Below are 25112 nucleotides of genomic sequence, written 5' to 3'. Positions count from 1 at the left end.
AAAGCACTCCCTGATGCCGTAGGTGGGCTCCGAGACGCGCAGTGCCAGAGCTGAACTCAGTACTAGGAAGTGGCAGGCACAGGGAGAGCAGAGACATCCAATTTATTCTCCAGTGTATTTTGCTAAGTCAGGCCTAGGAACAAGGATCAGAGCATCATTTGTACTGTGCCAGCGATAACAGATGATAGAGCGGGTGTTCTGCTTTCTCCCATGAATGCAAAATCCATTTCACTTTACCAAGGTATGTTTCACCCAAATATGATTTATTTAAAAATTACTACATAAAGCAGAGTAGTTCTAGAAAGAGAGAGCAGCAGAAAATTAAGAAATGTCTCCCTGCATATTCCTAAAAGTAAAATTATGTTTGTGGGGTTTTCAGGCAACAAATGAAACACAGCATCCAACATCCCATATGTTATTGTGTCGGGACTTCTGTATGGGACCAAAATGGTGTTACCTGAAAATCCTGAGCCTCCTTGCCTTAACTGACACACGTGTATGTGAGGAGTGTCAAACAAAAACTGCTAGTAGCACCAGCAAGTGCCAAATCAGATATTTGGGACAATGGGATCAGCTGCAAAGGAATTTCTTTTTATCTCTTGATAACTGTGTTTCAAAGAAAGGCCAAACACCCAAGGAGAGGTTCTGCCTCCACAGTTCCAGCTCTCCTCCCCACCAACAGCAGGTACAAGTCCAGACTGAGGTGCTAGTACGCTACAGATACAGGCTGCTCAGCCGAACTAAAGCAGTAAATCTTAGCTTTTCAAGTTCCACTGCATAATTAATTCCTTATCAGATAGCCACCTGTAACTAGATTATTACATTCTAAAATGAGGTACCTGTCCAGCTAGCCTTTAAATAGACAATTTTTTTTTTCTAATAGGTGCTGTCTCAGTTTATCCGCATTCTTTACTTTTACAGCCTTCTATTTCATAGCTTGCTGACCCATTGGGAGATTCAGCTTCTTCTGTAATAACACACTGAATGGGGAATTGTGGAGGAGCGTTATGGCCCATAGCCACTTATTACATAAGATGTCGAATTTCAAAAGCCAGACTTATCCCCGATGTAATTCTGTCAACCTCAGTGGTTCGCACCAGGACTATTGGGGTTTGAACCTGAATGTACAAAAGAAAAGCTGTAATTTCCAGTCTCTGGCAAGCAGTATATGATGCGGATCGTGCATTAAATATAAAATAGATGCTTGGATTTTCATCAGTAGGCAGTATTTTAAAAGTGAAGTGGTTAAATTGTTAATGTAAATGGGGGGGGGTGTGTTTGTACACAGCTGTCTGAGGCTAACGTTGCAAAGCTGCTATTTCTCATCAAGACCACTTACTTTATAAATATCAGGTTTCATATACAAACGTCTCCTCTAACCATAATTCCAAGTTAGCCGTGACCATTCCAGCAGTACTACCCAGCTAGAGCAGAGCAATGCTCCCCGCTCGGCCGATGCCGGTGACTGAAGATGCTGCGGAGCTTCCCGGGAACGCAGAGGATCCCAACGCACCGAAACGGACACCCGGAGGCGCACGGAGACGGGAGAGCCGGTGCTCCCGAGCAGGCACCCCAGCCCCGCCAACAGCCGGGCCGGCAGGCAGGGATCCCCCGGGAGCAGCCCGCCGGCGGGGGCGGGGGGGCGGAGGAAGCGCGGCCCGGGCGCAGGGTCCGGTCTCGCCGGCTTCCGCCCCCCCCCCCCGCGCATGGCCGCCAGCCCCCGCCGGCACCGGCAGCCGCACGGAGCTCCTGCCGGCAGCCCGGGTCACGTGTGCGGGCCGTAATCCCGGAGAGGGGGTGTCATTACCGGGGGAAGGGGGCGGCGGGAGGAGGGGCTGCCGCCGATGAGGGCTGAAGCCGGGTGCGCGGCCGGCTGCGGACGGCGGAGCCGCGGGCGCCGCTGCGGGCGAGGCGGGGGCTGCGGCCGCGGCCATGGCCTGGCCCTGCATCAGCCGGGTGTGCTGCCTGGCCCGCTTCTGGAGCCAGCTGGACAAGTCCGACCTGTCCGTGCCGCTCACCATCCACAACTACTCGGACATCGAGGAGCAGGAGGACGGGGCGCCCCAGCGCGGCGGGCATCCCCCGCGGGGCAGCGCCCGCCCGCCCGCCCCGGCTCCGCGCCCGCGGGACCCCGCCGCAGGGAAGCCGGGCGGCCGCAGGAAGGGCCGGGCGGTCGCCGCCGGGGAGCCCTTCGCGGCGGAGACCCAGTACCGGCGGGACTTCAGAGCGTGGCCCCTCCCGAGGAGGGACGCCTTCCCCTGGGTCAGCGCCAGCAGTGGCGGCGGCGGCGGGAGGGACGGGGCCGCCCCCCAGCCCGCCCCGGGCCGCGCCGCCTGCGCCCTGCCCGGTGGCGGCGGGAGGCCGGGGGCGGACGGCTGCGGCGGCCCCGAGCAGCTCCGGCCGCGCTCGCAGGCGGACAGCGGCCACACCACCTCCTACAGGTAACCAGGCCCGGGTGACCGCCCCGCTCCCCGCCCCGGGGGGGGGCTGCCTGCCGCCGGCGAGGGATGCTCCTCCGCAGCGCGGGGCGGGGATGCCGGCAAGCGACCGCGGCGGGGAGGGGGGGAAGCTGTAACCAAGGGGAGGACTGGGGAGCCGGGGCTGCCGCCTCGCCAGCGGGCTCAACCTGTCGCCTAAGCCGCGTTTGCCTTTGGAAGTGCGGTCCCGAAAACCGTCGCTTTTTCCCCGGGTGGTGCTGGCGGGGTCGGACCCGGCGGGCGCTGCGTGTGCCCCGGAGCCCGCCTCGGGTGCGCACCGCGGCCGCCAAAGCCGCCAGCCCAGCCGCCCTGCCTTGGCGGGCTCCGGCCGTGGTTAAGAGAGAGGCAAGGAGTGAGCCGGGGCGGGACCCGGGATGCCACCCCCGGGCTTCACCCACCCGCTGCTGGGGGGCGAGGCAGCTGGAGCTGCCCCGGACCTGTCCTCACTCGGTCACACTGAGCTGCGCTCCCCAAATCTGTCAGTGCCATCTTCATCTTAAAACTCCTGGAATGCGACGTTCAAGCTGAGCCAAATTACTGCCTCAAAGATCACTCCGATGCAAAGACGCAGGGGATATACACCCCCCCCCCAAAAAAAAAATGCTATCTAATAGGTAACAGGAAAAAAAAAGTCACAAACCACCCTTCCCAAAGCGCTTTTAGAAATGATTAAGTGACTTTTCTGTTATTGATGCCTTCCTTTCTCTGTGATCAGTCATACTGATCACAGACACTTATTTTCTGGAAGAAGCAATCAGGAGGGATGCATCTAAATTCAGCCCCTGTTCTCATTGACATCCACCATGGGAGGAGAGGGGATTTCAGCTCCTGCTGCTGAATATTGTACCAGTTTCATGTTGTTTCCACACGCTCCCTAGTGATGATGTTTGGCAGATTTTAATATACCTCATAGGTATATTAGAGTAATTATTTTTATTCCAATAGAATTCCAAGTATTTAGATGCTTATCTGTTATGTACCTAGGAGACATTTCTCTTCATGGCTGCAGTTCATTAGATGATTATTTATGGCAGTGCTTTTAAGACAAACATGGTGGGGGCCCTGGGAAGGATTCCAGTCCTGCACGGGAGAGCGTATTGCTTATCCTGCTCCTCCCCGCACAGGCAGCTGCCCTGGTACTAGTGCAGTTAACATACGGAGTCTGGAAGGGATAACTGCAGTCTTTGAATTTATGCGCTATTTCATCCTTTGCCACATCTCACAGGATAATCACAGAGCGATGATTATTTTTGGAAGAAAAGCACTTCTAAGTTTCCAAGCAGCACAGGAATGACTTCAGAGAAACCTGCCTAGAACGGGACTAGCGAGGTTCATCTTTCACAAGCGCATCCATCTCCATGTTGTTGTTGAAGCCACCCCCGCTTCAGCCTGACCCCAGAGGAAGGGCGCATTGGCCTCCCAGCATCCCTACAGCTGTTCTAACGCCCAGCAAAGAGTCGCTTCTCGCACCACTCTGACACGTCTGCTCTTACACAGGGCTCTCAACTACTGTCAGGAAAGGGCAAGAAACGTGCAGATCACAGGACAAACACTGACCAAAACGAGATACCAACAAGCAAATCAAAACAATTTCTACAGAAAAGGAAGACTTAAAGGTAGGCAGGGAGCTCCGCGCAGCTGATGGGAGGAGCGGCGCAGCCCGAGGACAGAGGCACAAGCCAGGGCAGCCACACCAGGACAGAGTTCTCACACAACACCTTTCAGCCGTTTGAAGGCTATACGGTACAACTGATGCAGACAGGGCTATACAAGTCGATCCACCTTGGTCTTATTCCAGTAATTACCACAGGTTCTTTGAATTATTACCCAGTACAACATTGCAAATTTAAGAAATCCCCATACCACTGAGCGCACCCTGGAAAAGTTACAGGAGTTGCAACAGGCAGCAGCAGCAGCGTCCACAATAGCTTTGGAAGCTGTCAGAGTCTATTTTGTGTTGGATTTGTTGCCTTTTTAAAAAAAAAATAAAAACATTAAAAAAAAAAGGTTAAGCAGGAGTGGAGTGGCTGGTACTCGGCAGTTACTCACACTCGTTTTCAGTTATGCTTGGGGCACTAGGCTTGTATTTAGCAGCATCAATCCCTCCAAAGGCCCAGGAGCACTCCACTGGTCTGAGGCAGGGAACGGCGATCCACAGCACACCCACAACCACAAGGAGATGTCCACTAACGCCATCACAGTTAGGTCCTCCTTTCCTCTTACCTTATTACTGTCCAAAGGCAGGACTGCAGTCTGCAAACACATATCTCATCTTCAGGCAGCAAGAAACAGCACCATTAAGCGCTAGTGTTCTTCATCTTCCTACCAAAGACCAGAAGGACCCTCCTTGGGCATTAAGCTGTTGGTGGCCACACACAGCCCCACCACTCCCTGGCAGCAGGGATCTGCCCTGCTTCTTGTAGGCTGCACCCACTCACAGGTGAGGAGGCAGCGCCGGGGAAGCAGGAAAAGCAGGTCAGCTGTGGTAGAGGCAGAGATTTCTGTTACGGGGCAGCGGGAGGGTGCTGGGTCCTGAGGAGGAGGTTGGGTGTGACCTACATAATGCCTTTAGGGGTCTGAGGAAAGGGAGGGGGTGTCCTGCAGGGAGGCATGCAGGCAGGGACCACTGCAGGCAGAAGGTTAGAGGAACAAAGTTGTGGAACATGTTTTTGGTTAGACGCTCTCATTTCCTTTCTAAGGAGAACCTTAGGGAGATTCCCCCTTTTCTGCTGTTGCACGAATATCATCCCTTCTCTGTGTCTCAGCCCTGCGAGCAGGTAGGGTGGCCCTGAGGACCGGGCTGTGTGCGTGGGGAGCTCCATCCACTCTCAGAAGAAGCTGGTCCTTTGAGTCCTGCGTGCTACAGGCGCTTCAGCAGGCTCTGCCCCAGCTGGCTCGGGCACGCACCACCAGCATCTTGCCGGTAGGACCAGCTCCCGCGGTGCGGATGCTGCCAGTCAGCAGCCCCCAGCTGCGTTTTGTGACTTTGTCAGGTCTCAGTAGCTGGCTGGGCTTGCTTCACGTTAAAGAGAAAATGTCCCGAAGGGAGGGAAAGACTGGCTTGAACAGGGCGGTGCAGAAAAGTTGGGGTCAATACATGGTGCGCTTCAAGCTTCTAATGGCAGTAGTGGTTGTCTAGTTCTGTAGAACTAGTGGCTTCAGTTCTGTAAGGCGCTGGGGGTTTTTTAGGTTTTGTGGTTTGTTTTTTAATTCAGGGATTTTTGAGTGCATGGTTCTACCACAGCCTATTGCGTGTTTGTTTCTGTGGACCACCCCAGTGTAGCGGTGAGTCCCCCGCAACGTCCAGCACCGTTTGATATGCTGTTGTGCATCAGTGTGCTGCTCCCGTGAGACTTCGTTCTGCAAGTTCCTGCTACGTCTTTCTCTCTACGCTCTGTTTTAAGCTCAGATGGAAGCCCAGCTGCATACACAACTGGCTGTACATGGTGCAGCCAGTCAGCCTGACCTGGCATTTCCCAGAACAAAATAAACCCCTGGGACCAGTGACCAAGACCAGCCCCATCCCTAGTGACTTCTGAGGGAGCCTTTCTATGGCCAGAAGAAAGATCAAGGTGGAGGGGGTACTGGAAGAATACCTGTTTCTGTGCAGAAGCGAAGATATTTTTAATTTTGAAAGAATAATTCTGTATAAAGGGTGGAAGGACAGCACAGCTGCCTGCCCTCCAAACTATTGCCCCATGTCCCTGGATCTTTGGGCAGCTCCTGGATCTTTGGGCAGCTCCTGTCTCCAGTCCCTGGATTTCGGCTGGAGTTCTGCAGGGCCTGAATGAAGTCAACTCCTACGTGGGGGGAGCTCAGGCAGACGGGTCGAGGCAGATCGATACAAGCTGCACTCAAAAGGCTGAAATGGGATGTGCTCCACCTGTGAAAAGATCCCGGGGACTGCCGCAGAGGGTTGCGGTAGATTACACCTTCCCGATGCTGGAGGAGGCGGAAGGAAGCGCTGAGCCGCCCTCTCCGCACCTCCCTGAGGGTTCGTCCTGTGGGTCATGGAAGTGGCTTCTCCCTTTCAGCAGAAAGTTGCAGGTGCCGTGTACTTCTGACACAGCGGAGATTTGCACACAGTTAATTGCAGGACTAGGTCTTGATTGCATTTAGCAGACATTTTAGAAGTAGTAGAGTGCTTTCCTTAGCTCCCTTCAGAGAAGCTGGTGCTGTCAGCAGGTATCTCCAGCTGGCTCTGCCTCTGGATGTCATCTTCTTACAGGCAAGGGGGATGAGGGCACAACCTCTCTGCCAGGGCTAGTATCGCTGGGAGGAGAGCCCTGCGCAAGGCTCAGCTTTACTTCTTTAGGTCACTTCAGACCTCGGTTTCCCTTTCAGTAACCTGCCAGTTTCCTGAAAGCACTTGAAACGTGCAAGTGGAAACGTTGCATCAGAGCTGTGAGTGATTGTTTCACGTCTTCTTCCCCCACCCATCGCCTTTGCTTGTGTTAGCACTTGGGGAAGGGGGAAGATGGCTCTGAATTTCTGCATGTGTGCACGCACAACGCCGGCCCCGAGCGCAGCCTGATCTCTGCAGCTGGTGTTTCTGCACTATAGGTATTTTGGGTGGGCGTGAGAGCCGAGAGCGCCCGACTGGCTTGCGGGTGGGAGGCACAGCAGTAGAGCAGACCAAACCGAGGGCCTGGAGATCAGCAGGGTTTCCTGCTCACCCCCAGCGAGCAATTTTGTTTTGTTGCTTGGAGGAAAAGAAGACGTGTAAAGTGTCGTTGCTACTGATTTCGGGAATGGCAGGGTTGAAGATCCCTCTGCAAACTGCACTCCCAACCTTCTTGTGCGAGTATTCAGCACGTGCTGTTCATTGCGCTGCGACCACGGAGCGGGGACATCCGTCCTCCCCAGGGGAGATGCCGCAGAACGAAGGGGAATGACGCTTTGCCCCGTATATCTGGATGCAGTCACAGAGCACATTACCTGGCTGGACTATCCACCCACCTTTAAATAGCACCTGTGCAGATGGGCAAGGTGAGCCGTAGTGACGGCTTCACATCGAAAAGCATCTTATTTCGGCTGCGCGGGACCAAGAAGAGCAAATACCCACAGTCATGTTCAGCAGAGTGGGAGATCACAGCACATACCTGAGCTGGCAGGGTTAATAGTACTGTGTATGAGGAGCTCCATCCTTGATCCAGCGAGATATTTAAACATACTTATCCTTAATAATAGGAGTAAAGCCTTTATAATCAAGGCTTACAATTATCTTTACATTCTTAAGTATCTTGCTGCTTGGGGAAATTAATACTGAAGCCTCTGATTTTTACGCTATTGAAGACGTAAGCTTGCTTGGTGCAGGCGTTGGGATGGATCCAGAGAGACTCGCTGTGTGCTGCATGGCCTGGCTGGGGGAAGGGAGGGCTCGGGGGGGGGACAGAGCTGTGGGAGGAGGGAGCAAGGGGGGCTGGAGAGAGCGTCTGTCCTGCGAAGTACGCTGCAGAACTGAAATGAGGAAGCTTCAAAGCTGTTGCATAAGGGTAGGAGGAATTTCCTCCACTCAAAGTACACCCAAACTTACGTTAGAGGAAAAGGGAAAAGAATGGGAAATGGGATAATGACAGAAGACGAGACCCTAAGACCTACCCACAGACACCCATTCACGCAGCTCCGGCAAGAGGGAAGCCGCTGCCTGTCCCACCGCACCACTGTAAGTGCTCCTTCCCTGGGCATCTGTCTGTGAGCGGGGCAAGCCCCCAAACCTCACCCTAAGACAACAGGTTTAGGCTTAAGGATTTTTTCCTGGCATTTCAGTCCAGTCTTTTGCTGTTGCTTCTTTTCTGTGAGTTACGAGCAGCTCCGTGTACTGGAGCTCCATTGCTACAGGTGAGAGCTGAGACAGGAAGCAGCCAGGTGTCTTCTGCTTTCCTCCTCCCTAATTCCCATGAGCTGGTCTCTCTACCCCTCTGCTGTGTCCTTCCTCTACCTCTCTACCTTTTTCGCTCCTTCAGCCTCTCCTTTCCCTCATTTCTGTCCTTGCAGTGCGCTCTTTGGCTGGATGGGAAAATGGGCACAATCCGCTCCTGTGTGCAAGGCTTGGGAGGGTGTCCAGCACCCCACCGGTGTCTGACATAGCTCAGGGAAAAGCAGTTCAGTGGTCCCGCTCTCCAGGAGGGCTCCTGGCTTCGTCCATCCCACCGAGCTCTCACTGCTGCAGCCGTGACTCGTGATGTTTGCAATCCTCTGTTGACCAGGAGACGTCACAGCGCCCTGATCCGTGCAGGTCTTTGCCGTAAGCAGACACAGCCTGTCCTCTGGGAGAGCACCCCTGGCTGCCCAGATCTGCCCTGGGCAAACCAAAACTGTCCCACCAGAAGGGGCGGCCGTGCCAGGAACCTACCGGAGCGCCCGCGAGGGGCTGCATTGCAAGCGGGGCGCTGCTTCATACCCCACCACCCTCTGCACCCGAACCCCATGCACACCAGCCGGGCTTCCCCAACAGATGTCTAGAGTGGTATGTACTTTGGAAAGAAAATCTTCATAACAGAGACCCCCAAAACGTACACGAAACTTTCCCTCTGAAGGGGAAATGTGGCCAATGTTTGCTGTGCTGCTTAATTCTCACTGGCGTGCTGGGAGAGAGAAAGCAAAGGGCAGTGAAGAACCAGCGCAGGCTAGCTCACGCAGCGTCGCTCAGCATTGCCTTCAGCTCGACAGGATGAGCCTTCTCCTCTCTTCCTTAAATGAGAAATTGGATTATAATGCAGTGGCTTAGAATGCCACTGATAATTAATCATGTGAAGCAAACCATGACAGAAAGACGAGGTACTGTGATGGCACTGGTGGGGTGCTACGGGGCAAAGGAATACTGTAAATACCAAAAGTAAATCTGGCTGGAAATGGCAGCCCCAGCGTTGCAAACAGCACGGTCGGTATTTCCACCCTCTGCCTCCCCACCCCTGGTAGAAATGCCCTCCATCTCAGTGAAATCAAAAAGCTTTCTAGCTTAGATTTTTCACTAGGTCAGTAAAATGAAAAAGATTTTGCAGGCAGCTTGCTCTGCAAAGCCAGAAAACATTTGCGGAGAGCGTGAAACGGGGGAAGAGCTGGCAGCAGCACAGGGGCCAGCAGCCGTTCGGCTCGCAGCACCCAGCAACTTCAGCTGCAGCAGCGGCATGCTGTGGTCGGAGAGAACAGAAGGACCAGTCCTGAATCCATCGTTCCCGAATCATGCCCTGAAGTCTGCGAAGCCGCGCGATGAGAGCTGGTGGGAGCATCCTCCCGCCGCCTGACCCCTTGCCTGGGCTATTCCAAGCCCTGGTGCCGCTCACGCGGGGAGGGAGATGGCACACAGCCACCAGCTCACGGAAACAGCTCTCTTCAGAGCTGGCCTTCACAGTAACCCTCTGGTAATTGCAGTCCCACGTTTGCTGTTGCTGTTTCCAGCATAGGCGTTAGCTGTACTCCCACTCGCTCCCTTGCCCGTCGCTGCTGCGGGGTTAAACTGTCCCGGCAGCCGTAGCCTCCCGCTCCCCACACTGCATCGATCCAAACCTTCCCCTCCAGACAACTCGTCCTGACACATTACAAAAGAAACGCCTTTCCCCAGGCTCTATTAACCAGTTACAAGAAAGAGCAAAGGAATGATGGACGAACCAGTGATTTGTGTGATCAAAGCAGTCCCACAGAGTAACGGGGCAACCACCTGCAAAAAGCTGCTGCTTATTCCTTCCGAGAGTGAGTCGGAGGTAAAGGAACAGCGGTACACAGAAAACAGCCCTTCCCTTTTGATCTCTAATATTTTAAAGCCTGCCTACAACTCAGGAGGACGACTTCTTTCACAGTCCCAGCACTTTAGTACTTCTTAGTACCACTGGGTCATTTCTACTCACGGAGATGAAAAATCTCACCTCTAGGTTGTAACAATGGAGAACAAAACAGAACCTCGAGAGAGCCTGGACACCGAGTTGTGAGCCTGGACACTGAGTTGTGGGCCTGGAGGCTGTTCCCCCTCCACTTCAGGTGCCTGCAGCCCCAAATAACCTGACAACGGCTGCGGTCTAGGGACAAGGCGGGGGGTAACAGCAGGAAGGACGAAGATGTCCTGTCTCCAGCAGCAGCTGGACGTCACACCACGCTGGGCTCTCCCCTTCTCCATGCCATTTCTGTAAATTCCTCTCCCACCATGCTGTTCTCTTACTAGTAACTGCTACTCGTGGGACCTCGGGCAGGCACCACCCGCGGTGTCGGATGTGGGGAAGGGAGGGAGAAGCGATGCACCGGCTGAGCTTGACCTGATGCATTGGCTTCCTCCAGCACAGGAAGCAAAAGTTGCACCAGGGAGTACGAGGGGGCAGAAAGTCACTAAGCCTCGACACTTGAAATCTTAAACTGAGTACCATTAGAAAGAGGTGGTTCTTCTTCGCCAGGCTCCGAGTAGCTCGTGCGTTTTGACTGGACTCATGACTCCATGACTTGATTTTTAGACAAGTCAGCAAACTGATACTTGGGCTCATGGTCCTTCTGACTCTTGGCTGTACGGCTGGAGATGGGTGCGTGCATCCTGCAAGCTGAAAGAGTGACTTTAGTTAGTTGTCCTTGCTGGACCAAAGGTTATAATTTTCATTTATTGCTTTGTTTCAAGTGTCCTAGTTCCTAAAGGAGATAAGTCATCTCTGTTTTGCCCAGCCCTTCCCTGTGGCCCAAAGTCCTGGGTTCCAGGCGGAAATGCTGGGTCCAAATAAGAACTGCTGCTGTGGATCTGAGCCGTGACGGCATCTGCTGTCACATTTCTGTTTCTGTGGGTGAAGGCAGAGCGTTTCCTCATTGCATGGAGGTGCATCGAAAATAGTTTTGGCTCTCCAGGCTGAGAGGAGAACGGTTTGGCTTCCAGCCAGAGCGAGGGTCCCGAGATCCAAAAGGGCTGTGTTTGGGGGCCCGCCAAACCAGCAGCTGATCCGCACAAAGCAGCGAGACAGAGCTGGCTGCAGAGACAGGCAGCGCAGCCACGCGTTGAAAGCTGGGGACACCCTCCATCGCAGCGTAATGCAGCGGGGGGAGCAGCCAGCACGAGGATGAGTGGTCAGGAATCAATGCCACCAGCATCCTTGAGGCAATCCAGCTTTACGTGGGGCGGCAGGTTTCAGTTCCTGGAAACTGCTGGGATGTAACTGATGGCTTTGTACCATTTTGCTGGTGTTTTACCCAGTAGCTCTGTGTCCTCCCTCTGGCTGCTCAGCAGAGCAGAGCTCAGATTTAACTCAGTGTTCGCACGTGTCTGGGATTCCCTGCTGAAAGGTTGCCTACCTGGGACATTGCTTGGCCAAAATCACCTTTCTGCGCAGGTGCTTCCTTCCCCTGAGGTGCCAAAGCAGCAGGAGCCAGCACTGGGAGAGCCGCGCAGGCACTTACCCGCTGCCGGAGCAAGCCTGAGCAGCAAGACGCGGGGAAGGTAGAAGTGGCGGCTCGGAACAGGGAGAGCAAACCGATTATAGACAAGATTTGCAGTGCACGTGGACAGTCCTGACAGGGGCCTGGTGTTCCTTTCCGATGGGCCCGAAGCATTTCTGTAGAGCAGTATCTGTTACTGAGTGGATCTATGAACTCACCCCACCGCTCCTCAAGCTGACAAACTGCTGTCAGCCCCGGGCTGCGGGCTCCTGCCCGGCTCCCTGTGCCCGCACCACGCTCATCCGTCCTGACAGGCGGCCGGTGCCGGCAGCTAACTCGGTCAAGAAACAGTTACTTTTTTTTTTTTTTTTTAATTAATTTTGTTAGCATGCTGGTTTCTCGCTGGCTTAGATGCAGTCCAGGGTTGGAGCCTTGTATTTAGGGTCTGGCTGAGATGGAGTTAATTTCCCCGTAGCAGCCTCATCGTGCTGTGCTGTGTATCAGTGGCCAGCAAGGTGCTGGTAACCCCGGCGTCGTGGCTACTGCTGAGCAGGGCTGGCACAGCATCGGGGCTGTCTCTCCAACATCCCCCCTCAGCAGTAGGCTGGGGGAGGGCAAGGTCTTGGGAGGGGACAGAGCCAGGACAGCTGACCCAAACTGGCCAAAGGGATATTACGTACCGTATGACGTCTGCGCAGCAATAAAAGCTGAGAGAAAGGAGGAGGAAGGGGGGGACATTTGTTATTTATGACATTTGTCATATGGGTACTGCAGCCCTGCTTCCCGGGAAGTGGCTGGACATTGCCTGCTAATGGGAAGTAGAAAATAAGCTTTTTCGTTTTCCTTTGCTTCTACATGCAACTTTTGCTTGATTAAACTGCCTTCATCTTGGCCCACAAGGTGGTTTTTTCCATCTTATTTTCTGCCGCCTGTCCTGCTGAGGAGGGAAACGATAGAGCGGCTTGGTGGACACCTGGTCTCCAGCCAAGGTCAACCCGCCGCAACCCTGGATCTGCAAATCAACCGAGAAAAGCAGCAGCATTTTAAGGCTGAGTCTATGTTTAGAAATCAAGCATAAACCAGGCAGCAGATATTTTGGTAGTACACTAAAAGGATCAACACCAAACTACACATTCTAAAATAGTACTCCACACTTACTTTAAATAAGATTTTTTAAAAGAGGAATTTGTAGCTACTATCAATGTAGCAAATAGCATGCTTGGGAAGAATGAAAATCAGAAAGGCTGCGATCAAAGCTAAGCTTGGCACATTAAAACACAGCCTATTTCCCTAGCCTGGACGTGGCTCAGGACTCAGTTTTACCCCTTGATCCTGTGTACAAGCAGCCAGTAAAAGGCAGTTATTATCTAAGTATGCCAGAGCATGATCATAAAATTGTCACGGCTGGGTTAGTCACATCTTCTTTTGCTATAGAAGCTGCTTGAATTGGTTGCCAGAGATACGTACACAAACAGAGCAGACTTCTGTCTTACCGTGAGAGCAACCACGCCAGCTCGGCTGGCTGCCACTGCCGCGTCCAGAAAGTCCTAAGGGAGAGGGCATTGCTGCAGCCCCTTTGTGCCAGGAGAAGCAGAGGGAAGGCTGCAGAAGGGGGCCAGCAGCCAAGTCAGACCCTGCCATGCTGCTCTTCAGTGCTCTCGAAACATGTGCTGCCCCTTTCTCAGTGCGGTCTCGGCGCCCCTTGCTCAGATGTCGCTGCTCCCAGAATAAGTCAGTCAAGCGCCGCCTTCTCAGACATCATCACGCAAAGTCAAAGCGCTTGCCTCCAACTGAGGGAAAAATCATCAGCGGAAGCATCTTCCAGCTGAGGTGGTGTCTCCCTTCGTACGCCTTTCCGAGTGAGTTGCCAGGGAGCGCAGTCTGTGCCCTGTTGCATCTTTCAGCCTGGGCTTTGTGAGAGAGGCAGGCCTCTAGGCTCAGTTCTTTTCTTCTCAGTATGCCTTAGACAAGTTCAATAATATGAGCTGCCTGTAACCAGCCTTGCGTTCTGGCTTTGCAACCACTCTGAGCAGAAGTATCCTGTATGTTGTGTTTTATGGGCTGTTCTGTCTTGACAATCTCATTTCAGGCAAGAGTATCGCCCGTGGACTGGAGCAAAACCATCCAAGCCTATAAAAACAAAGCAAGGCTTCATTATCCCAGAAGACCATTTTGTTCAAGAAACAAGCTACAAGGCAGATTTTAAGGTAATTAACATTTTTTAAAATCCCAAAGTCAATGTGAGTAAAGCCCAAAGTATGCATCAGGAACTCCTCATTCGTTATCGGTGTGGTGCATGTAGAATGAAGCCATGTCTTCATTGACCACTCTTTCGTCAGTGCCCGTTAGGTAACGTGGCCATCCCTCACTTTCAGAGAGGCAGCCAGAGAATGTCATACCATAACTTAATCCAACCCGAGACCAAGATTTTAGACTGCGTGACAGTCAGGAAGTTCAAGATTCGCGATTCCCTCAGTTGCACACCTCGCACACAAGGGGGGGGGGTGTGTCTCTGCAAAAGACGCGCTGAACACCCTCTGCACACGCTCAGAGCGGTCAGCGTGCACCAGCGTTAGGGCTGTAGCACGAGGTTCAACCTCTGGTGCTACCACCAGCCCCAACCACGGACATGGGTGTTTGCCCGGGAACGTCTGCAGCTCGCTGCCTGAGGAACAGCACCCACCCAGACAGGACAGACCCCCCCGGGCTGGTAGGGGCAGCAGCCACCCCGGCTACCAACACCAAGGAGGACACAGCTGTGGCGAGCAGCCCAGCCGCACAGCTCTTGGGCCTCTGAGACCGCCTTGGGATTTTCCTGCGAGTTTCCACAACCCTCTATACCAGCGTAAGATTTTCGTGTTGGTGAAATACATCTAAACGTTACCAAAAATCCCACGAGGAAAGACTCTCTCTGTAGTCAGCGTTTTCCCTGGCAGAGCCCCTCACGCTCCCCGTCCCCACGAGGAAGGGAAGTGCACGCTGACGAGGTTTAGCTGCTTTTCGCATGAGGCCACCGCAGAGAAGGGCACCTCACAGCCAACTGCTAAAGCCGTTCACAGGCTGCACCGAGAGACGGGGCCGGGGCTGAATTCCCCAGCCGCAGCGTGCCGTGCCATTAGAGGTAACGGCAGCTACTCCGGGGCCACACGTAAAAAGTAAATCTTTGCCTTGGAGGAGATGAGGAAGAAGTGTTTAATCAGCAGACAGTCAAGTGCCTCCTTTGCAGAGGGCTGCTGGCATGCTGCTGCGACAAGGCACGCGATGGGTATATCCAGCTCCACCGAAAGTGGGACGGTGACCTCAGGCAAAACAGAATTTGCAAACCTCACCAAAACTTCCTCCTTGCTCTGAACAGTCTGGGCTGCTTACTGAGGTGCAGCAATGAGGAGAGAGGGTGTTTAACCCTTAAACCCTGTATTTTGACCCTGGAGGGTCAGCACAGGCTGTTTGTGATGCTCCGCTGGTTCCTTAGCGCGTCAGATGCATCCCCAGAGGAACGGAAAAATCAGAACACTACAACAACAAACAGATCGATAGCTTTCCCTGTACTCCCTTTGCCTGTGGTCTTGCTCTTCTTTCTCTGCTCGGATGGTGCCATCAGAATACTCAGCACCCAGCAAAGCTTTCCACCCTGTCACGTTTTATGGCCAGATTCACCCAGAGTCCTGGGCTGGATGCACAAGGAAGGCCAGCCCTGTTTCAGATCCCTTGGGCTTTAAGCGTTAGGGAAGAACACAAGCGTCTAGGTGTCCTTCGTGCTTCGGTACAACCACAACAGCTACGTATTGGGTGAAATTCTGACTCCACAGACATAGAATCACAGAATGGTTTGGGTTGGAAGGGACCTCAAAGCCCACCTAGTTCCAACCCCCTGCCGTGGGCAGGGACACCCTCCACTAGACCAGGTTGCCCAAAGCCCCATCAGAGGGAGCAACCTCTGGTCTCTACCTTTCCTCCCGGCCTTAGGAGTTTACATCCATATCAAAGACCTTGAAGTTTCGCAGCCTGGCATGGCCAGTAACCAATTTTTCTGCTTTGGGCACTCCGGGTCCGTGCCTCTGCTCGCAGCACGCATAGCTTGTGGCCCCATAAAGCATTCCAGTGGAGTGTTTTGACGGAGCATTCTCCAAAAGGTTAAGGACCAGACACGCCCCACTGTAATTCCTCTCACTTAAATCCAGCGCCAGGCCAGCGGTGAACTAGTTGTGAAGTTGGCAGAGGACGTGCCAGCAGGGCTTTGCGGAGAGGGCAGCTCTATCTCGCGGAGGCTGGCTCCTGCTCCGCCACGGTCATCCCCCATCCCACCGCACGCTCGGGGTCTGAGGGCTGGGTTACGACAAAGCCTCCCATGGTGCTGCAGCACCACAGCTGCCCTCGAAGCATCCCGTTACGCCGAGGCCGGTCTCATCCATGCCCGGCCAAGAGCTAACGCTTGCCGGGTAGCGTCACGTTTCAGGGGAGAGCCGAGTGGTCGCCACAACGCCCCAGACCCCTCAAACTCTCCAGGCAGCCGCACCCTGCGTCGCACTAACGTTTCTCTCCCCCCTCACCCCGCCAGATCCCAGAGGTGAAGACCAGGTTCTCCCCCAACCCTTCTGCTGTTTTCCAGGCGCCGTCACGGATCCTCAACGTGTGAACCCGGACCCTCCTCGCACCCAGGCAGCTTCAACGCGGCGTTTCTGTTAAGATGTATCACTATGCAACTTTCATGAGGAGCGTTAAGATCAAAGAGCCGGTATTATCAGAAGGGGCTCCAGTGATTAATGATATGCACACACACTTTCTGGTAACACAACAAACCGCAAAGCGCTCGGTTCAGAGCTGGCAAAACGCGGGGCTGTGAGGACTGACCTAGTTTTTCACGGGTTCGTTGCTACGCCAGCTGGCGTCACATTAGGAGATCGACTTTGGGCAGCAAAGGCAGGGTTTGCAGGCAACATCCCTACGCCGAACTACACAGGGTGGGTGGGGGGGGAAACAACCACAAGCGGGATGGATAATTAAAACCAAGAAAAAAAAAAACCCCCAAAACCCCAAAAGAGTTTGATTTAGCAGCACGCTGTAAATGGGCCAGTGAAAGGCTGACTTCTGAGCTGCTTGAGGGGGTTTTGGAAATCGGACCTCGAATGTCATCACCAGAAATCATGGCATCAAAGGGGCTGGTCTGAACTTCCAGGGTTGTTTTGGAAGCTGGAGGAGGGCAGAATCGCTGCATGCTAAAATAAAGCTGGCACGCGCGGTGCCTTGGGGCTTTAAGGCTGGAAAGCTGGGTATTTCCAAAATCGGTGGGCTGAAGCAGGGGCACAAGGGGATTGAACTTTGGGGGACAGCCCTGACAGCAACACCCCAGCCTGGTTCGGAGAGGATTGCATGGACGGAGTCAGCAAGCACCTACCAGACTCCAGAGGATCTAAAAAAATTTATCTAATTTGTATAGCTGTTAGGGTGAGTGTAAATATTGTATATTGATTTTACCTAAAGCAATTTGTGATCCTTTAATGAAAAGGACATGCTTATACTTTTAATAAATATTAACTCTTTGCATATGCAAGGTGGAAAATATTGCCTTGAAATTCCCAAATTATTGCCTGTGTATTGGTATCAGTAACGCTAATGCTAGGAACAACCAGAAGCGAATGTTACTTAGAAACTCTTCCTAAAGAAAAACGTAACGTAGAATGTAAGACATCCTTCATTTTTAAGATAGGCCACTTTAAGTGTCATTATTCTAAAGCTGATTTTTTTAGATTGCTGTGCATTTAACTTTTGCTGAGGTACACGTGTTTTAAGAAACCCTTTTTTTAGCCTTTGTCCATCGAGACTGTAGTGGGTTTACAGTTTCTATCTCAATGACTTATGCAATATAATTAGTCTACTGCTTATTTCATGGTTTTGCTAGTTATTTCTTTTGGGGAAAAAAAACAATTGAAAAACTTTTACTTTATGTGTTTGAAACATACAAATGCGTTGGCTAGAACGGAAGGGAACTATCCTCGGACTCGAACAGCGACGGGACACAGTCGTTCATCTGTAATGAAATGGACTTTAACACAGGAGGATTCCTTTCTTAACCTTCCTACTAGCTGAAGTCAAAAGCAAATTTAGTGAACTTTGGGGACTCCGCAAACACGTATGCATTGCTGATAATTCCCGTAAGAACAATTTTTGAACTGTTGGCATGCGGATTGTATTCGGAATACGTGCAGACAGCACCTCCCCGCTGCATCACGTGGGAATTGAACGGCGCCAGCTCTGCTCCTTACGCTAGTGGGACCGAACACAGCCACGAGAACAGGTAACATCTGCGGTGAGCTGCCTCTGGTTGGGACAAGGGACGGCACGTCCCACACTCATCCTCGCATCCGGAGGAACGTCCAGGAATACCAGTGCTTGCCAAAATAATTTTTCAGGAGATTCATTTTTCAGGAAATTCATTGGAAACATTCAAACTGTACTAAAGGTTTTGCATGTTAGATGTTTTTAAGAGTTCAATCTGCTTGTTTAATCTCTTTGTAATGTTTTTAACGGTTTTGTTCAAACAATTTAAGTTCATTTCAATCCTGGACTTTATTAAGAGAAAAAAAAAAAGGGAAAAGAAAAAAATTATAAATTGTCTATTCAGTCTCTCTTCTTAATTCACTGTATTTCTTAAAAAAAAATAAAAAAATCAGCCCAGTTCTAAACAAACTGGTAATATAATAAGCTTGTATTTTATCAAATGGACTAGATTTAATTTAATAAATTAAAATGTATTTTGGCTATTGGTTCTTTCCCAATTTTTGTTGTTGCTGTTGTAAAGCATAACCTTTGGGTATTCAACCTCACGGGACAACTTGCCACCGCATTTCTCCGGCACAGCTGCACACGCAGCCAATTCCTCACTCCTCAAGCTCATCTGCAGGCACAGACCCCCAGCAAGAATGTGCCCCCCCCTTCCCCCCCAAGGCACATTTCAAGCTGTGGCCCAACCCCTGGTTTGAGAGCACACCTGCTTTCTGAAGGAAAGCTGCCGCTCTGCACAATTCATCATCACGTACGGGATTATTTCCCAGACGTTTTCAAAGGGCAAGCAAACTATTCAGCCAGCAGTCCATCAACCAGAGGGGGAAAAGGGCATGAACCACCGACAGCAGCTTGCTGCGTTCACTGTCGGATAGGCAGAAGCTACCTCTACTCTGACGCAGGTGCCGTGCTCTCAGCACCCCCTCTCAGCGGTGCCCAGCGTGCCCTGGTAACAGAACAGGACGCACAACTTGCGTTTCGCCGCAGTTTCACCCTGCCATCTCACACGCATCACAGGAAAATGGCGCTAGCTTTGAATTTTAAGAGACCGTCGCTTTACGGTTGCTCCCAAGAACGTTTTAGCGAGTAAAGCTGCCGGAGGTACAACCAGCTTCCCCAGACAGCGCAACGCCAGCTCTTCTAGCTATGCCTCAGAAGACTTCCAGGAGAAAGCCAAAGGCTCATGAGCTGTTGCCTGGCTCCTGCTACAGGGAGGATGAATGGAAGGAAAACCAAGCAGGTACTTACCACCGCAAGGGCCAGGGCGATGCAACCGGCTGCTGCTGTCGGCAACATACCTGGTTTTGTACGGAAAGTGCCTGCCTCAGCCAAATTGAAAGGTATCACACCAAGTTCCTCTGAGGAGGGCAAATCTACGCCGGTTTGGCAGGCTCCAGGGAGTCACGATGCCAGGACTGCTCCCAACGCTGCTCTCACACTAGTATTTGTCTTCCCAGTTGCTCTGGGTTCACGTCCAAGTCCACGAAGGCTTTCCAAGTGTGAATCACACTGCAAACAAGGGTTACTTGACACATAAAGAGAGGTCCTTTAAAAGGAAGGTTTTACGCCTGAAGCTTTATAATTTATTACCCGTAGGGTGGCACTGAATGCTTGTTTCATTCCATCTTGCTGACACCTGGCCCGTTGGGATGCTGAGAGTGTTTTGTGCCAGCTGCATCCACTACGCCGGGAAGCTGTGAGCACCTGCGCTTCCACGTGCTCAGGTGAAGCTCTGGCATGGGAAACACTCCATTACTCAGGGCAGTTCCCACTACCTGAACTTGAAAATTTCACAAGCAGCACATTAATGATTTGCCTTGCTTTCAAAAACTGCACATTTCTCTTTGCATTGCACTAATTTCTTGGGAGGGTGAACAATCAGACGCAAACCCGTCACCTCTGCCTTATTCATACCAGTTTTCTCTATCTTGGCCACCGCAGTAACGTACGATCCTGAGGACCAACCTGTTTTACCACGCGTGGATGTTGGTGCCACGTAGCCCAGAGAGGCTGCGTCTGCTTTCAGGGCAGAGACGGCGCAGAAGGGATGGACAATCCCTTGGTCCTGGTGGCACAGGCTTTGGTGTCACCAAGACTGCGCCCTGTGACCCAGACACACCGCTTGCGCCTGCACCAGCTCTGGGTGCAAACAGCCTCATTTCTAAAGCCGGTGGACCGGCACCTTCTGGGCACGCTGCACCTGACCTCCACATCCCGGAGATGCGTTGGTGAACACGAGGGCAGGGCTGCGGCAGCCAGGAGGGGAGGCATCGTGGTTAGCGTCATGGGCCCGGTCAGCCTTCCTTGGCTGCGTCGTCGTCACCTGGCTCTGGCAGCCTAAAGCCGTTGCAGCGTGCGCTGATTTAGGAGGCACTGTTACAGGATTTAGTACAAACAAGAACGAGTTTTGCAGTATTTTGAAAGACAATTGAGCATTAAAGTCTGCTCACAGGCACCTACGATTCCTCCCCACAGCCTGGGGAAAACAGAGAAGTTGCTTCTCTTCCTTGTTTCCATTACTTTTTGGAGCAGGTGCCCGTGCCCAGGGGGTGGCAAGTGGGAATGCAGGGTCTCTGAGGAGGTGGGGGCAGGAATGAAGGACTGAAGTAGAGTCTCAGGAAAAAAGGCGGGGGGGGGAAGGTGGTTTATTTTTTTTGTCTTGTCCCTGGCAGTGTTCAAGGCCAGGTTGGATGGGGCTTTGGGCAACCTGGGCTAGTGGAGGGTGTCCCCGCCCCCTGCCCAGGGGGGTTGGAACTAGATGGGCTTTAAGGTCCCTTCCAACCCAAACCATTCTGTGATTCTATGATTTGTTTCTCACTATCCAACTCTACTTTAATTGGCAATAAGTTCAACTAATTTTCCCCAAGTTGAGTCTGTTTTGCCTATGACAGCAATTGCTACGTGACATCCCTGTTTTTATCCTGACCCACAAGCTTTTTCATCTTATTTTCTCCCTCTGTGCCATTCAAGGGGAGTGAGAGAGCAGCTGGGTGGGCGCCTGACAGCTGGCCAACGTCAACGCACCGTGCTTCTCAATCTTCCACACAAACCGACTACTTGCTGTTTAAACAGGCTGCCCTGGAGGATGAAAAGTTGGAGGAGCTAAGCGTGCTGAGCTCCTGGCTTCCCTTTCCCCAACCTCCAAAACCAAGAGGTTTTTTTTAAATAACTAGAAAAGGGGGAAAAAACCCCACCAACCCTTTTCCTTCAGATCAATTCAAGAACAACCATTTTTTATCCAGAACTAACTAAAATGTTCCGCATACACGGAGCACACAAAAATCTGTGGATTTGGAGAAACTTTGAGTGACAGGTGACAGTCAAGACAATCCCATCACAGCTAATAAAAGAATTTATTGTAAACATACGTATCTTACACAATTATACAGTATAATACAGATAACATGAAGGATTTAAACACTCAGCATTACAAAGAGGGGCAATATTTGTAAAGAGATCTTTAACTTGCATCAAGACTCTTTAGAAAGCCAGAGAAATATACCGTAACATTTCAACACACCGTATCATCTGTACGTTCCACACACACCTGAACGGGTGCGTGAAATTCCACAACCTCTACCCTCATCTCCAAGCAATTCCCACAGGAATTTCTCACCAACAAATTTTTCTGCCACCACTTTTCAAAATTCAAAGAACTCGTTGTGAACGTTTCCTATATCTGAAGGGCTAAACAAATGTGTTACTTTCTATCTGCTTTTAACAGATTTTATTTTTCTTCAGCAAACTTTATATATTATTAATACAGCCTCTCCTAGGAGAATAACCTGTGGTTGCTCAGAAATGTAGCAATAAGATCTCTGCTGCAAGAACCCCATTTCAAAGAAGGGGCGTTTACCTGCCTGCTTCAGGGCCAGGTTCAGGACTTGTTCTCAAACTCCATTCCTCACAGAGAAGCAGGACACAGGCAAGGAAGCCACAATTTGCAAACAGATGCCAAAAGACGAGCTCCTGCATCCTCAAGAGCTGCTCTGGGCGTCCCAAAATCCCAGGAACTAAGCCCACAAGAGACGGGGGCTGGAAACGCACGTGTCATTGCAGAAGATCACGGCATGACTGAGTTTGCCCCAAAGGGCTGTTCCCACACAACCTGCAGGCTGTCACAGCGATAGCGACGGGTATCTCGAAAATGCCCTTCTCTTTCGTAAAAGCAGTGTACAGGCGTGCCTGAAAGCAGGATGGACTCTGAGCTCACCACAGCCTACAGACAAAGCGTGGGGCCTGCCGTTCCCCAGCGACCTGGGTTCCTCCCGGCTCTCAACACTGAGCTCACACGTCATCACCACTGACCTTGGCTGAAAGACCGGTGTCAGAGCTAAGCTGCGCGCTTTACTTGTGCAGGCAATCCTGCGCTCAGCTCACCCGAACGAGCCAGGATTATCTTTTGAATCCAGAGCATCTGAAACGCCCTTTCTCGGGGGCATTTAAGTCCTCCTCTGAACGCTGTCTGGATTTCATCCATTGGTCCCGTTTCCTAGATTCAAGGGCCAGGTTCTGCCACTCCTATTCAAGCGAGCTGTAACTCCCTGTTAGCTCTGATGAACTGAGGGGGGGCTTATCTGCAGAGCCTAGTTTTCTTGAAGGTGGAGAAGACAGGCAGCATCCCATCTGAGGTACACAGTACCTTCTTCAGTTTAAGAACTGCACCAAACCCAGGCTACCCTCCTTGCAAGCCTGAAACCACCCTCTAACTGAACCGTCTTCCACAGTTCCTGCACGCTACTGGAGTTACCATCACCTGTCTTCTAGCCCAAAAAAAGCACCAAAAGATAACATTTTGAAGATTTCTGTTCTTACCCCAGGCCAGGAAAGATAATTGTAGTTGTAATGTTTATAAAAGGCTTTGTATTGTCAAAGCACGGCACCGACAAGAGCAAGGCCTCAGTACACCCCTGTGAGGTAGGTATCCTGCTCCCCATGCTCAGAGATGGGGAAACTGAGGCACAGAGTGATTAAATCAAAGGCCATGCAGCAGATCAGAGACCCAGCAGAGATCAGCACATTGGAGGTTCTGGCTGTTTGACTCATGCACCACCCACAGGACAGCACTGCCTCACAAAACAAGCACCCTGAAAGCGTGACAGTCCAACAAGAGTCCCACCAACTTTACAATGGCTTATTCACACTACTAGCAAGCACCCATGGGGCAGGACGAAGGGGTGGTAGAGGCTGTCAGCGAAGCCTTCTTCAGCAAGGTGTTGACAGCCAGGCTGCAGACCTGTCTCCTACACCAGTGATGTTCCTGAGACAGGTAAGTGCTGGAGTTAGTAGCAAAACTTCTTCCTGCAGTCAAGACATCAGAGGAGCTCCCCAAAAGCAGCAAATCTCTCATTTTTTGATCCTATGATCTCTGTGTTGAGCAGAGCTTAAGCCACAATGGTGCTGCTCCCACAGCACTTCACAATCTAAGCTGATGATCATTAGCGAATGCTGTCAAAGCATTAAGATTTGTACCAGACAGCCGGTCACCTGCCCTCCAGCACACCCCAGACCTTCTGGCAGCCTGGGGAGGCACTCGCTGGGCAAGCAAAGGGTTTCAGCCAGTCCAAGCCCACGCTCACGAATACTGTCCTTGCTCCTCTCCTTTCCCATGCAGGACAAGTGGTCAGTCAAATCTCACCAAGCCTGACTATGGTTTGTTCATCTTGATTGACCATGTGCCAGTCTACCCTTTGAGGTGACTAAGAAAGGTGACATCGGACACCTCCCCTAGAGAGGCAAGGAATGTGGTTAGGTGACACTTAGCTGAATAAGCTAACGATAAGCCTACCCAGCTGTGTTCTCAGTCACATATACTCAATCAGGACTGGCAGAATTTGTTGCAGCCATCAGCCTTCTGCTCCCCCACACCCAAAGCTAACCAACCGACCCACCCATCTACTCAAACAACCCACCTTTAAAAGCTGCCTTTGACTTTTCGCATATTCAGAGTGCCAAAGCAACTGTTCTGCCCACTGCATGGGGAAATCAACTTGTATGTAGACTGCATCAAAAAGCATAATTTCTTTTCTTAAAAAAATGTTCAATCTCATCAATACAGCTGTCTCAGAGGGACCAGGCCTGTGGGGTCTCTCACAGCTAGCAACTCGATGCAAACTGACAATGTTTGTCCAGCCACTGAACATACACTTACCAAGTAAACACTGACATTTAACAACTTGATTTGGAACAGAGCATCGTTTTGTTGCATTAAGGTGCATCTTTAATCGGAGGTAACGATCTAGTAGCCCAATGTTATAAATGTATATAATAGTGTCCTACAGAAATACTGGATTTGTCAACCCAACTTCAGTCATAAATCCACCTTTCCTGTAGCATCTTCTCTGCTCTATTTCATTGTTCCTCGTTTAGTATCTTCATATGTTTGTTTGTGAGGAAGTCAAGAAAGGGAATATTACAGATGGCTTTGTGAATATTCATCACTGTGATCTCTCTTGGAGTCCTGCAGGGAATGCATCAGAGATGCTATTATAATACATAAAAAGACACGTGTCCATAAAGCAGCAAGTCAATAAATTTACTAACAGGGAAAAGAAAAAAAGAAAAGAAAAAAAATATCAAAAAAAAAAGGATAAAAGAGCAGGTGTTAGAGCAACACAGGAAAAGCATTAAAATGTCACACCATAAAAAAGCCACTCTTAAATGGCTGGGAGAAACATCTTGGGCACTGGGACAGGAAAATCAAGTGCTGAAGTATTAATTCCTGAATTTCTATAGCACAGACTATGCGTATATACTTACATATATATGTATATATGTTTAATATATTATATAAATATTTATATATTGCATACAAGTAAATATTTAAACTAAGCATTTTCTCGTAGTGGTGGGTTTGTTTTGGTTTTTGGTTTTTTTTTTTCAAGCTATCCCAAATCAAGGTGCTGAACAGAAATCAAAATGTGGCCTAATCTTTACCATAAAAATCACTCCATGTCTGAGCAAACTAAAGAAGAGATTATTTAGGTTGTTTAAGGTCTGTCTGGCCGT

The 25112-nt window shown here is 51.3% G+C and overlaps 2 protein-coding genes across 11 annotated transcripts in view; one reads left to right on the top strand and one right to left on the bottom strand.

The window, feature by feature from the left end:
• Window positions 1-1829: 1829 nt before the first annotated feature.
• On the top strand, window positions 1830-18503 carry MAP6D1 (MAP6 domain containing 1). Of its 2 annotated transcripts, none has more exons than XM_054836054.1 (3): window positions 1830-2441; window positions 13912-14029; window positions 16432-18503. In XM_054836054.1, the coding sequence occupies exons 1-3, from the start codon at window positions 1933-1935 to the stop codon at window positions 16456-16458; spliced, it is 654 nt and encodes a 217-aa protein (XP_054692029.1). In that variant the 5' UTR covers window positions 1830-1932; the 3' UTR covers window positions 16459-18503. The 2 variants fall into 2 exon arrangements, with proteins under 2 accessions (XP_054692029.1, XP_054692028.1); XM_054836053.1 differs by having other exon boundaries at window positions 16381-18503.
• Window positions 18504-21438: 2935 nt separating this feature from the next.
• The window catches only part of YEATS2 (YEATS domain containing 2), a 50982-nt gene continuing 47308 nt past the window's right edge, over window positions 21439-25112 (bottom strand). For all 9 annotated transcript variants that reach the window (XM_054836017.1, XM_054836018.1, XM_054836020.1 and 6 more), the window contains one exon: window positions 21439-24564. In XM_054836017.1, the coding sequence (XP_054691992.1) occupies window positions 24456-24564 (109 nt within the window). In that variant the 3' untranslated portion in view covers window positions 21439-24455. The remainder of the gene's footprint in view (window positions 24565-25112) is intronic.

The sequence above is a fragment of the Grus americana genome, chromosome 9 (genome assembly GCF_028858705.1).
Source record: "Grus americana isolate bGruAme1 chromosome 9, bGruAme1.mat, whole genome shotgun sequence".
NCBI lineage: Eukaryota > Metazoa > Chordata > Aves > Gruiformes > Gruidae > Grus > Grus americana.
Note: the sequence above shows the minus strand (reverse complement) of the source record. Positions and strands in the feature narration are given on the sequence as shown.

Coding starts and splice junctions, on each gene's coding strand:
- MAP6D1 (XM_054836053.1), top strand. CDS start 1,933: ATGGCCTGGCCCTGCATCAGCCGGGTGTGCTGCCTGGCCCGCTTCTGG. Junction 2,442..13,911: donor GGCCACACCACCTCCTACAG/GTAACCAGGCCC, acceptor ATCTCATTTCAG/GCAAGAGTATCGCCCGTGGA. Junction 14,030..16,380: donor GCTACAAGGCAGATTTTAAG/GTAATTAACATT, acceptor TCACCCCGCCAG/ATCCCAGAGGTGAAGACCAG.